Source organism: Rutidosis leptorrhynchoides, chromosome 1 (genome assembly GCF_046630445.1).
Source record: "Rutidosis leptorrhynchoides isolate AG116_Rl617_1_P2 chromosome 1, CSIRO_AGI_Rlap_v1, whole genome shotgun sequence".
Classification (NCBI taxonomy): Eukaryota; Viridiplantae; Streptophyta; class Magnoliopsida; order Asterales; family Asteraceae; genus Rutidosis; species Rutidosis leptorrhynchoides.
Window position 1 is genome coordinate 84,455,107 of NC_092333.1, and position 14,518 is coordinate 84,469,624.

At 35.4% G+C, this 14,518-nt stretch overlaps 3 protein-coding genes across 3 annotated transcripts; all 3 read right to left on the reverse strand.

The window, feature by feature from the left end:
- Positions 1-6,964: 6,964 nt before the first annotated feature.
- Positions 6,965-8,844, reverse strand: LOC139886286 (uncharacterized). Its single transcript, XM_071870056.1, has 6 exons — positions 8,659-8,844; positions 8,345-8,566; positions 7,678-7,770; positions 7,480-7,584; positions 7,094-7,402; positions 6,965-7,015 (listed from the first exon to the last, which is right to left on the reverse strand). Exons 1-6 carry the CDS (start codon positions 8,842-8,844, stop codon positions 6,965-6,967), a joined length of 966 nt encoding a protein of 321 aa, XP_071726157.1.
- Positions 8,845-9,612: 768 nt separating this feature from the next.
- Positions 9,613-12,051, reverse strand: LOC139886295 (uncharacterized). Its single transcript, XM_071870059.1, has 3 exons — positions 11,060-12,051; positions 10,639-10,975; positions 9,613-10,284 (listed from the first exon to the last, which is right to left on the reverse strand). The coding sequence occupies exons 1-3, from the start codon at positions 12,049-12,051 to the stop codon at positions 9,613-9,615; spliced, it is 2,001 nt and encodes a 666-aa protein (XP_071726160.1).
- Positions 12,052-12,210: 159 nt separating this feature from the next.
- LOC139886304 (uncharacterized) lies at positions 12,211-13,152 on the reverse strand. Its single transcript, XM_071870071.1, has one exon. It carries the CDS (start codon positions 13,150-13,152, stop codon positions 12,211-12,213), a length of 942 nt encoding a protein of 313 aa, XP_071726172.1.
- Positions 13,153-14,518: the final 1,366 nt, after the last annotated feature.

Below are 14,518 nucleotides of genomic sequence, written 5' to 3' on the forward strand. Positions count from 1 at the left end.
GAATGAGGTTATTAAGTTAGAAGATGAGTTACGAAGTTTGAAGGTGGTTGGTACTGAAATCACCAACTACAATCAGCGATTCATGGAATTGGTTTTACTATGTCCTGAATTGGTTCCAACCGAAGCACGGAAGATTGAAATGTACAAAGGTGGTTTGCCCAAAAAGGTCAAGGCAAACGTTACGGCGTCGAAACCTAAGACAATTCATGAAGCTATAACCATGGCGAACGAGTTAATGGATCAGGTCATTCTGGATAAGAAAGCATTCACTACTGAGGTGAAGGTATCGAGTAACAAAAGGAAGTGGAACGGAAATTATGGTCGAGGTTACCAACAGCAATCTTTTAAGAAACCAGAAACCCCGAAAGGTGCGGGTAGCGGTTCAGGCTTTGGTTACAAGGGACAAAGTCCTTTATGCAACCGTTGTCACAAACATCACTTTGGTTACTGTAGTGTGTTGTGCACCAAATGCAATCGACAGGGACATCTTGCTGAAGATTGTAAGGCTCTCGTTACAAATGCAAATGGTAACAAGACTCCTGCCACCAACGCAAATAGAACTGCTTTGGCTAACATTACTTGTTTTGGGTGTGGAAAACAAGGTCACTATAAGAGCCAGTGCCCGAATCAGAATGGCGGACCTGCACGTGGAAGAGCGTTTGTTATTAATGCTAGAGAGGCACGAGAAGACCCGGAGCTTGTTACGGGTATGTTTACCATTAATAACTTATCAGCATCTATTTTATTTGATACTGGCGCCGATAGAAGTTACGTGTGTATAAATTTTTACACTAAATTGAATTGTTCATCATTACCTCTAGATGCTAAGTACTTGATTGAGTTAGCTAATGGTAAACTAATTAAAGCCGATAAAATTTGTCGTGATTGTGAAATAAATCTAGCCGGAGAAACGTTTAAAATCGACTTAATACCCGTAGAATTAGGAGGTTTTGATGTAATAGTCGGCATGGACTGGATGTCCAAAATAGGAGCAGAAGTTGTTTGTGCCAAGAAGGCAATTCGTATTCCTGGTAAGGATAAAATGCCGGTGATGATTTATGGAGAGAAGGGTAATTCAAAGCTAAAACTCATTAGCTGTTTGAAAGCCAAGAAGTGTTTAGAAAAGGGATGTTATGCTATTTTAGCACATGTTAATAAAGTCGAAAAGAAAGAAAAGTGCATCAACGACGTGCCTGTGGCAAGAGATTTTCCTGAAGTTTTTCCGGAAGAGTTGCCGGGATTACCTCCATTTAGATCGGTAGAATTTCAAATAGATTTAGTACCAGGAGCTGCACCAGTGGCTCGTGCTCCATATAGACTTGCACCGTCCGAGTTAACAGAACTTCAAAGTCAGTTAAAAGAATTACTGGACCGTGGATTCATACGACCGAGTACTTCACCGTGGGGAGCTCCAATTTTGTTTGTTAAGAAGAAAGATGGATCTTTCAGGATGTGTATAGATTATCGTGAATTAAATAAGTTAACTATCAAGAATCGGTATCCACTACCGAGAATTGATGACTTATTTGATCAATTGCAAGGATCATATGTGTATTCGAAAATCGACTTAAGATCGGGCTATCATCAACTACGCGTCAAAGAAGAGGACATTCCGAAAACTGCTTTTCGGACACGTTATGGTCATTACGAATTTTTGGTTATGCCGTTTGGATTGACGAATGCGCCAGCTGTATTCATGGACCTCATGAATCGAGTTTGTAGTCCGTATTTAGATAAGTTTGTTATCGTTTTCATTGATGATATTCTTATCTATTCCAAGAGTGAGCAAGAGCATGAAGAGCATTTAAGGTTGATATTGGAGTTGTTAAGAAAAGAACAGCTATATGCTAAATTTTCTAAGTGTGCTTTTTGGTTGAAAGAAGTGCAATTTCTTGGCCATGTTGTTAATAGCAAAGGAATTCAGGTTGATCCAGCAAAAACTGAAGCTATTGAAAAATGGGAGACTCCTAAGACACCAACGCAGATACGCCAATTTTTGGGTTTAGCCGGTTATTATAGAAGGTTTATTCAAGATTTTTCCCGAATAGCTAAGCCGTTGACAGCGTTAACGCAAAAAGGGAAGAAATATGAATGGACTTCTGAGCAGGAGAGTGCATTTCAATTACTGAAAAAGAAGTTGACTACGGCGCCTATTTTATCGTTACCAGAAGGGAACGATCATTTTGAAATATATTGTGACGCTTCGCGACAAGGTTTTGGTTGTGTTCTTATGCAACGGAAGAAAGTTATTGCATTCGCATCCCGACAATTGAAGATTCACGAGCGAAATTATACGACGCATGATCTAGAATTGGGAGCAGTCGTGTTTGCATTGAAGATGTGGAGACACTACTTGTATGGGGTTAAATTCACTGTGTTTACTGATCATAAAAGCCTTCAACATATTTTTGATCAGAAACAATTGAACATGAGGCAACGTAGGTGGGTCGAGTTAATAAACGACTATGATTGTGAAATTCGTTATCATCCCGGGAAGGCAAACGTGGTGGCCGATGCTTTAAGCAGAAAGGAACGAGAACCAATTCGAGTTCGAGCAATGAATATAAAAATTCGTATGAATCTCAACTCACAAATCAAAGAAGTTCAACGAGAAGCACTTACTAAAGAAAATAAAGGAAATGAAATAATGAAGAAGTATGAGAAGCAACTCGTTATGCGGGAAGATGGAATTCGATATTTTGCAAATCGTATTTGGGTACCGAAGTTGGGTGGATTAAGGAAGTTGATATTGAACGAGGCACATAAGACAAGATATTCGATACATCCTGGAGTTGGAAAGATGTACCAAGATCTTAAGACGCATTATTGGTGGCCTAATTTGAAGACAGACGTTGCAACATATGTTGGGGAATGTTTAACTTGTTCCAAAGTCAAAGCAGAACACCAGAAGCCGTCAGGGTTACTTCAACAACCAGAAATTCCAGAATGGAAATGGGACGGTATTACCATGGATTTCATCACGAAGTTACCAAAGACTGCCTGGGGATACGACACCATTTGGGTAATTGTTGATCGTCTTACCAAATCTGCACATTTCTTGCCTATAAAGGAAACAGATAGAATGGAGAAACTATTACGATTGTATATAAAGGAAGTTGTTTCAAGGCATGGAATACCTATTTCCATTATATCCGATCGTGATAGTAGATTTACCTCAAAGTTTTGGCAATCACTACAGGAGGCACTAGGAACTCGTTTGGATATGAGTACCGCATATCATCCGCAAACGGACGGGCAGAGTGAAAGAACAATTCAGACTCTCGAAGACATGCTCAGGGCATGTGTGATCGATTTTGGAAACGGATGGGATAAATATCTACCGTTAGCAGAATTCTCGTATAATAATAGTTATCATGCGAGCATTGGAGCTGCGCCATTCGAAGCATTGTATGGAAGGAAGTGTAGATCTCCTATCTGTTGGAATGAAGTAGGAGATCGACAATTAACTGGTCCCGAGATCATACATGAAACGACTGAGAAGATAGTGCAAATCAAGGAGAGATTAAAAACAGCCCGCAGTCGCCAAAAGAGCTACGCCGATGTCCGAAGGAAACCATTAGAGTTTCAGGTCGGGGACATGGTTATGCTAAAGGTGTCACCTTGGAAAGGTGTGATACGTTTCGGCAAAAGGGGTAAACTAAACCCAAGGTACGTAGGCCCGTTCAAGATCATCGAACGCATTGGACCGGTAGCTTATCGACTCGAGTTACCGCAACAACTCGCCGGAGTACATAATACCTTTCACGTCTCAAACCTGAAGAAGTGTCTTGCAAAGGAAGACCTCACCATTCCTCTTGAAGAAATCCATGTCGACGAGAAACTACAATTCGTCGAAGAACCAATTGAAATCATGGACCGTGAAGTTAAACAGCTTAAACAGAGCAATATACCGATTGTTAAGGTTCGTTGGAATGCTAGAAGAGGTCCCGAGTTTACTTGGGAACGAGAGGATCAGATGAAACGAAAGTATCCGCATTTGTTTCTCGATGACGCAAAATAGGTACAATTTTAAAATTTCGGGACGAAATTTATTTAACGGGGAGGTAATGTAACGACCCGCACTTTTTCGATCATTCTATACTTATAAGATTAATATTTACATAAATTAAACCTTGCCAACATGATAAGCAATCCAAATTGTTGAGACTTATGTTTCCGAAAAGAGTTTTACACAACGTTTGACCGTCTAGTTTGACCGATGATATCACGAACTATACAACATATGATAATTATACGTTTGTATATATATATGTATATATACATATTTAACATGATTAATGAATGTTTTAATATCTCATTTTGTATTAATAACAACAAGTTATATGTGTATTTTGAAACTACTAACTTAAGTTTTCAAAACGATAACAATACGTAACGTTATTTGACTTAAATACTTAAGACTATAATGTTTATACATATATTGTATAAGTAATGTATTTAATCACTTTTAAGAACTTAAATACATAAAATCATATAAGTGTATTCACAAAAGATAGCTATATTTGAATCCTCATTCCATTTTTCACAAAATTTCTATACGTATATTTAGAGTATTTGTACTCGTATCATACCTAGCTTCTATACGTATTTACTAATAGTAAATACACATCAAATCACACCTAATCAGCTGCTATTGTTGCCCTCATCAAGAGGGAATTCCTTTTTGACATTTACCATCAATAATTACACAAGATTACAAGTAAGAATTTTTGTCTTTGTCTTCCTTGGCCACGTTTTTAAAGGGGTACCATGGTACTCCATTTTGATTCATTTTTACTTCCATTTTCTTAACAAAAACACACACTTGTTCTTACTCTTTAAACTCCATAACAATCCAGCAAGAAACCTTAAAGATCTAGCCATAAAAACCTTAGTTAAACACCATAAGAAAACCATACAAAAACACTTCAAGAAAACCTTCCAAGAACACCAACTTACTTCCAATCTTTCATCCACTTCTATCACCCTTTTTATTCTAGCTTCTTACTTCTCTTTTACAGCAACTTTATCCAAGGAACTTGAGGTAGAATCTATGTTCATAACCTTATTCGATTCATATATATATAGCTATCTTATTTTATGGTACAAAAGTTTAACAACAAGAACATAGTTTGAATGTTTTCAAACTTGTTTGCAAACTAAATAGATCCTTCTAACTTAACTTTTAAAATACTTCAAGACATGTAACATAACTTATTTATATGTTAATTTAACAAGGTAAAACTTGGTTTTTCAAAGTATAAGTATTTTTGGAAAAATGGTCATTAAATGATTTTGTTGTAACAAAAATGTTTAACTTCATATGTTTCACTAAACTTTCACCTATGCCGTATGATTTTGAATACAAACCAAGGTATTTACAGTTCATAGTCTTAAAGAAGAACTCGATCCAAGAAGATGGCAATTTGAATCAACGAAAACGGACTTGTAACGAAGAAACTATGACCGAAACAAAATTGGTTATCCAAGACTTAAATGACTTCGGGATTCATTGGAAAAATTTACATAAAATCACATACTTCTAAGATAACATGATATTTTATATATATGTACTTACAATTCAATTTCATATGGTTCAGGATCACCCGTAAACAACACGAGAAGATTAATCATAAGATCCCATGATTGTACGCAACACGTCATTTGACAACACCGGTACTTTATGTACGCAACACGTCATTTGACAACACCGGTACCATGGGTCAAGATTAATCTCGACCAATACATATACGATGGGGTTTTATTTATTTCGTTGGGGGTTTTGTTTATTGCGAGTATATTAAACATCTAAAAATGAACCATTAAAATTGAATTACTAACATCGAAATGCTAACTACGGACTAAGGAAATATTCAAAATATTAAAAGTATAACAAGTATATATATATATAACGTTTGTTTAAAAATGAAAACATATTGATATATTATATATGGATAGGTTCGTGATATCAACCGGAAGACCGAGTCGAAATTATATATCTTCGAGACAACAGTGAGTATATAGTCCCACTTTTAAACTCTAAATATTTCGGGATGAGAATACATGTATTTTATGTTTTACGATATGGACACAAGTAACTGAAAAATATATTCTACGTTGAGTTGTACCACTGGCATACTTCCCTGTAGCTTGGTAACTACTATTTACAGCGGTATTGTAAACGCGAATCCTGTTGATAGATCTATCGGGCCTGACAACCCCAACCGGACTGGACGACCAGTATTCAACGGTTGCACAGTACTTCGTTTTGTGACTACACTTGGTACGGTGTAGTAAGATTTCATATTAAAGGGAATATGCGACGTGAAAATGTTAAGTATGGTTACCAAGTGCTCAACCACTTAGAATATTTTTATTGAAATGTTTATATACGAAATCTTGTGGTCTATATATATATATTGCTGCGCACTAAACCTATATCTCACCAACTTTATGTTGACCTTTTAAAACATGTCTATTCTCAGGTGATTTCTAAAGCTTCCGCTGCATCATGTTGGATCTAACCAGGATCTTGCGTACGCATGTTTGTGTCAAAAATAAAACTGCATATCCGAGATGTTGTATTGTAAAATATGCTAGAAACCGTGTTGTTGTCATCATTTGTAAAGTTTGTAAGTCGAAGATTATCGCTAAACGTTAATCTTCTTTTTATTGTCTTAAGCTTGTAACAAAAATAATGGTTATGGTTTGTAATGTATAATATATGCAGTTTTCTTTCAAAAATGTCTCATATAGAGGTCAATACCTCGCAATGAAATCATACGTTATCTAACGCGTTCTTATGGTTAAGGACGGGTTATGACAGATAAATAGCTCAAACTTAAACTAGTCAATATGTGTAACAAGGTAAAAAAAACCAAATCTACCACATAAACCATAACTAGAATATAGAGTTTAACTTGCAACAAGACGATTCATAGTGACTTCAAGAAGGTGTTGAGCTTTAGTTAAGTGGAGGAGAGTCGCTTGGATTGGATGAAGATGTATCAGGGATCTGAAAATAAGATTATGAAAAGCTATAGTATTGCATTAGGTAAATATGAAATAACACCCGTAGTAGGAATAAGTTTACCTGTACGTTCAAAGTGCTAAGTACTCCAGATAAGTTTGCATTTGGAATATGCTCTTGGAAGAGGTTAACCAAGACGCTCACGATATTCTTTTGATGAGCCAACTCAGTTTTTAGTTGTTGCACATCATCTGAATCAGTAGAAGATGAATTACTAGATGAAGCAAAACGACTCTCTTTTACTGCCGGCATCCTTCCTACACATCGAATATACCCCCTTTTTTCCGGACCTTTCACTTTTGAGTAGTCATCATTGGAATAATCAGATTCTTGTCCATTTGTTGAGTCCCTCGGTAAAGCTTGCAGTGAAGCCTACATTAATTAATAATTATATTAACTTGAAAAAAATGTAACTATATGTGCATATGTATAAATATATATATATTTACCACAACTTCAGCAGCCTTATCATCCACAATAGTTCCATCTTTACGAGTATGACTCTTAATGTAAATTTCTCCTCGTGTTGGGTATTTACCATTATTTTTTAAGGCCTGATAAATAAGAATCAATACTGTGACGTATCCATCATAAAGCATATAACTAAACAAGAAAATAATAAAATTAATAATAAGATCCAAGTTTACCTCTTCGTGAGCAAGTCGGGCAAATGATTTAGTCCCTGTAACATGAGGCTCGTGCATCATTGAGCGACTTCCTTTCCTTACCTCGCACATATTCTATGAACCATACACATTTTTTAAGAAAAGTTAACAAATGCTTATAGAAAAAGTACATCTGAAACACATGTTGAACTTTCAAACAGTTTTATACGCTTTCAGATTCTCTTACAGGAGTGTCTAATGTTCGAAATACAAAAACATTGAAGTATCGATTGTAAAAAAGGAACACACAGTAGGACAATTATTTGATTTTATATCTCTGAATATAAACTGCGATTACTACTCTCTTAACCTAAAAAGCATGAAATCTACTTCTATTTAAAACTTCAATAAAAATAATAGAAAGTGATATTCTAGGACCACTTGTTTACTTGGCCCATGTTTAACAGATCATATTCCACGTTCCTATTAACTCGGTCAAATCTTGTCACATTTAAAAATTGCTCCAACAGTGTCATATTAACTGATAGAAGTTCAAACGTAGACCACCAATATTTTAGGTTATGGCAAAGATAAACTTAATTAAGGATTTGCAATAGCACTAACATTTACCATCATTGTATAACACCGTAATAGAACCCTTACCTATAATGTAGAAGTCTAAAACCAAGTAAAAGATGAAAAAAAATACCTGGTGTTCCGGAGTAAACCAACTAGTCGCAAGTTTTTTAATTTGTTCCGGGTTCACCCTATTATCCTTTGTAGCTTCATTCACAATTTGATCAATGTCAAGACTCTTATCAAATCCTCGTGCTTTTAGATTACCTTTCCAGGTCCTCCACTTTTTCCCCATGTTTTGCATAATCCATTTCTTGATCCCACTTGTTTCAGCCGGATGAATTATAAATTTTGCCTACGAGTGACATTAATTACCTTAATTTATATAGATGTATGTATGTATATGTCAGTAGTGAAACACGGAGAAGTAAGTTAAAATTCAAATACCTTAACAAGGGTATACATGTCCTCTTTATTTTGCGGGGGAACCTTTCTCCAGTCGGGATATTCAATGCTAACATGTTCAGCCATCCTCACAAGTGTTCCAAGGTATTGAACGAGTTCATTTCCTTCATCTCCTACTGGTTTCCCATCCTTGTTAAATGTTACTCGTATTTTTTGACCACTTTTCATGTTTCATGTCTCAAACTTTTGAGTAGGACCTCTAGGCTTCTTCCGAGTAACTGATACTTATGAATATATAATGCGTTAAAAATTTTAATCTACAAACGAGAATAATCAGTAGCCAAATTAATTACATTTGCTCATGTTATCAATGTGTAGCACATTAATTACATTTGTGCATGTTACTAATATGTGAGAGCAGGCTAACATATGACAGTGTTTATTTCCGAGTTTTGGGAGTGCCAAACAAAAGACGCAAAATGCAAGTGGTAGGACTACATACCTTGTTCAACATTTTCCTCATTGTTAGACGCATCATGAACAGAAGATTCTGGATAACTATGATGCCCTCCTTCAGAATTTATCGCATCAGCTTGAGTTTGAGTACTTTCACGTCCTTCAGTTTCGTTGAGGTGCTGCTCTTCTATAGGGTCATCACTAGAAACAATACAAAGTCTCTTGCGTTTCGCCATCCTGTGAAAAAAATTATACACAACATATTGAATTAAAGCACATGATATAAACAAAATAGTTGTAGTCCTAGCATAGTTGCTGCAAAAGAAACTATAAATATCACATTAGCAAACAGTGTGCTATAAGATAAATAATTAAACTATGTGGAACAAATAATCTACTAGAAAACAATGTCCAATAAAATTCTACAGAACATATTACTATAAGATTACTCTATTATTATTTTCTTTAAGGTAGCTTAGGATCCATCTTAACTACTTATATATTAGAAATAAATAATCAATAACTAATATCACCAAATATTTAGTCATTTTCATTTTCGTCATCACTATTCACATCAAGATCCATTTCTTCTGTAACGTCCATCCCATCATCACCATCATCCCCAATTCTATGCAAGTTGGGTACAACAGATGTGCTATTATTTAGATACCCTATAACCTGATCATCACCAGCTCCCATGTCAAATACATCTCTAAGTTTTACATGTCTCACAACCTCCCAATCTTTATTCTTAGGATCTATGGCATAGAACACCTTGTCAACTTGTGATGCCAAAACAAATGGATCATCAGTTATATTAGCGCCGGTGTGTGTTTTGTAGGAAAAGTTCACCAATTTCACACAATCAACTATCTTGCAGCCTCTATTAATATCGACCCAATCACATTTAAATAATATTACTCGTATAAGTCCAGAGTAGTTTAACTGGATAATGTCATTCAATTTCCCATAGTAGTTTACCGTGCCATTGACAGGCCTTCTATCCCGACTACTAGCATAACTTGCACCTTCCACAGTAACAACTACACCACTATTCTGAGTTTTTAGATACTTCTCTCTTTTTTTCGTGTGAAACCGGTAACCCTTTACAAGATAACCTGAATATCGTTTCACTGTTTTAACTGGGCCACGCGCAAGCCACTTTATCTCTTCGGTGACTGATTGATCTCCTTGCACTTCCATACGTGCAACCTGTAATAAATATTACTAACATCATATTCACATAGCTATTACGCACAGACACACACACACACACACACACACACACACACACACACACATATATATATATATATACATAGCATGGGATCAAAATTACCCTTTTCTGAAGCCATTCACTGAATTGTTAGCAGTGAATCTTCTCAACTTCATACTCAGGTATCCGACGAGATCGGGTTTGTCTCTTAATTAGCCCTTTATGTTCCCTACATATATATATATATATATCATCTCTAAATTAATAGGTGACCTATAAGAAAACAGTTAATATGTAAATATACAAAACATTTGTAGTCATGATTTATCTTACTCTCGAAAAGGTGTAACTGAATCAACATTAAAAAGCACATAACGATGTGCTTGAGCGAGTGAGATCTCATCAATTGCTGAATTTGAAGACCTTTTCCGAATTGATAATCGAGAACACGATTTACGTCCTAATGGTCTGCCAGGACAAAAATTGTTGGATTCCTCAAGCTCATTTTGCTCATTTTGCTCATTATCATCATCGTCATCATTCCTAACAGATCTAGTAAAGATGGTTTCAACTCCTTTGAGATATCTAGAGCAAAATGTCAAACTTTCTTGAGCTAAGTAACCTTCAGCAATTGAACCTTCAGGATGAGCTCGATTGTTCACATACGAATTAAGAGTAAGAAGGTCCCTACACAGTTAGAAAAAAATAATCAATTCACAATTTTAGAAAAATAAAAATATTGTAAGAAATGTTTAAAAACTCATTATTTACCTTTCAATCGGGTACATCCAATGAAAAGCTACAGGACCTCCAAGTTTCACCTCCTTGACTAAGTGTATCACCAAGTGAACCATCACAGTAAAGAAGGATGGCGGGAATATCTTCTCCATTTTGCACAAAGTGACCGCAACTTTAGAATCAAGAAACTGAATATCGAAGTCGGATAAATCTTTGTAGCAAATGATTCTAAAAAAGTCACAAAGCTCAATTATAACTGAGCTTACATGGTCGGGCAGAGTTCCACATAATGCAATAGGCAGATACTCTTGCATCAACATATGACAATCGTAACTTTTTAGACCAATTAATTTTCTATCGTTAAGTTGAACACATCCGGAGATGTTGGATGAAAATTCATCAGGAGGCTTTATTAATTTTAAGGTATTTAAGAACATGATCTTCTCATCTCGAGTCATTTGGTAACATGCTTTTGGCATGAAAGTAGTGTCACTCCTAGGTCGTTTCTTTGGATGTAATTCTTTTCTTATACCCAAGTGTTGTAAGTCAAGTCTGGCTTTGTAGTTATCTTTTGACTTCCCCTCTTGTCCTAGTATAGTCCCTACAATGTTGTCACAAACATTTTTTTCTATGTGCATCACATCAAGATTGTGTCGCAACAACAAATGCTCCCAATATGGCAACATGAAAAAAATACTTTTCTTTTTCCACGAACCACCGTCAACAATATCTACAAGAAATCCCTTGTCATCTAACTGTTGTAGAACCTGCTCCCCTGAAGGACAAATGGGTGCCACTCTTAATTCTTGACCTCCCATAAATGACCTTGTATCTCTACGCCAAGGATGATCAGTTGAAAGCCATCTCCTATGACACATATAGCACCACTTTCTTCCATGAGTTAGCCATTTAGAATCAGTATCAAACCCACAGGAAGGACATGCACGTTCTCCCTTTGTGCTCCACCCAGATAGATTGGCATAACCCGGAAAGTCTGAAATAGTACACAAAAGGGCTGCCTTCATTTGAAAAAATTTGTTTTGTTGAAGCATCTTACGTCTCTACTCCAACCTCCCAGAGCTCTTTTAACTCTTTTATAAGAGGTTGCATGTACACATCTATCTTATTTCCCGGACCTTTAGGACCAGGTATTATTAAAGATAGAATGAAATTTGGTTGCTTCATTACCATCCAGGGGGCAAGTTGTATGGAATAAGAAAAACAGGCCAAATACTATGCGTTATATTCATAGTCCTGAATGGGTTAAAACCATCACTTGCTAGAGCTAAACGAACATTGCGTGGATCACTAGCAAATTCGGGATACTTTTGATCAAAATGTTTCCATGCTAGAGCATCAGCCGGATGTCTTAATTTTCCATCTTTTATGCGTTCATCATGATGCCACTTCATAAGATTAGTTGTCTTTGACGGCATGAACAGCCTTTGGAGTCTAGGCTTTAAAGGAAACCATCGTAATATTTTTGAGGCTTTCTTCTTTGGAAGACTTGTTTCTTCTTGTGGATTTTCAGAAACTTTCCATCTAGATGAACCACATGTAGAGCAATTTTCTTTATTTTCATTCTCCTCCCAAAACAACATGCAACCATTTGGACATGATTGTATTTTTACATATCCTAAACCTAGATTTGACATCATTTTTTTCACTTGTTGTGTTGTTTTAGGCAGCAAATTACCTTCAGGTAACAAATCACTTAGAAACTCCAACAACATAGAAAATGACTTGTTACTCCATCCATTTAAGCACTTAATGTGGTACAAATGTACCACACAAGATAATTTGTTGACTTTAGAATTAGGATACACCTGTTTTTCGGCGTCTTTAAGTAGATCATCAAGTTTATTTCGCCCTATCTCTATAGGTTGATCATTACTCGTATTAGTATCACCTTCTTCTAGACCATCTCCACAAGAAATATCTGTTGGGAAAAGATCATTCAACATGTTGTGCATGTCATGCTGAGCTGTCTCGTCTTCCCCATTATGAATGGTATTCAAAGATGTAGCAACAGATCCTTCTCCATTATATACCCATTTTAAATACTCTGACCGAAAGCCCCAATTTAAGAGGTGATAAAAGACATCATCCCTTTTCAAATAATACATATTTAGACAGCGTGAACACGGACATAAAATCTTCCCATCGACACTTGACCTCTCGAAGGCAAAATTTAAAAAAAAAAAATTGTACACCACTAGTGAAAGACTCACTTGATCTTGGGGCAGTATACATCCATGATCTTTTCATTACTACTCAACAACTGTTGTAAATAACAATTACGTACGTTTACTCGATTTTCATTTTCAACAATTGTTTTAGCTATAGCTTAATTAATTAGCAACATGAACACCTAACAACATGACTTTTTATCGATAACAACTACATATATAAGAATTAATAGCAAAGATTTGTACTTAAATTAAATAAATTTATTAGTAGATTTTACAATCATACTAAATTAACAAAACAACTTTTATAAAATTACATATTATATGTGATTTATATTCAAAAAATATCAATGTTTAAAGATATACTCGATTCACCAATAATAATATAACAAAAAGCAGACACCCTTCTATTTAGGGGATTAATTAACGATCCATATATCACTTAACCAATAACAGAGTGCAATCAAACACTATTGATATCATTTTATAGGAATAGTACATCATCAAACAAATCACGTTTAATCAAATTAATATGAAAAAAAAAATTTAACTCAACTATTCACTTATTAGGCTATTAACAAAGCAATAATAATAAAGAAAAAATATACTTACACCATGAGAAACTACCTGAGTATACAGATCGTTGTGATTTTCTTCCAAGAGACTCTGCGGAATGAAAAGAAAAGTATTGATAAAAGATGTAATTCAATTGAGGGGATGTATATAAATTTTAGGAAGTTAGAGAATTTTAGGGAAGTGGAGAAAATTAAGGAACGTGAGTCTCAGAGGGAAAATTTTCATACTCCCGCCAAGATTTTTAGCATTATTTTTAACAAGTGACTAATGTAGCATAATCTACAATCTTATATTAAAATAATAAAATTAAAAATCTATAAATTCAGGATATATGGTGATATGGTGGATACAATTCCTAGTAGCAAACTTGCAGGAAATATGAAAATAAAATAACATCGTAATTAGAAAAATTAAAACTTACATCCTATTTGAGTTATTCGATAAGTGAATTAACTTAGAAAATCTTCCATCACTTTCAATCTTTATCAATTTCATTAATATCAAAAAACGTAATCACTTTAGGTTTAGTTTTAATTTTATGACCAGGAGCTAGAAAAGCTAAATTTAATGGCACTTTACCATCCCACGGTCTCTGTGCGGTCGGTGTTGCGAATGGTAAGAAGCCCTGCTAACGACGAACAATTGGCTTCCCTCGTAGGATTTCAGATTTAGTGTGTTGAAATTCGAATGGAGCGTCAAGAACACAATGGTCACCATCGGATGTCTT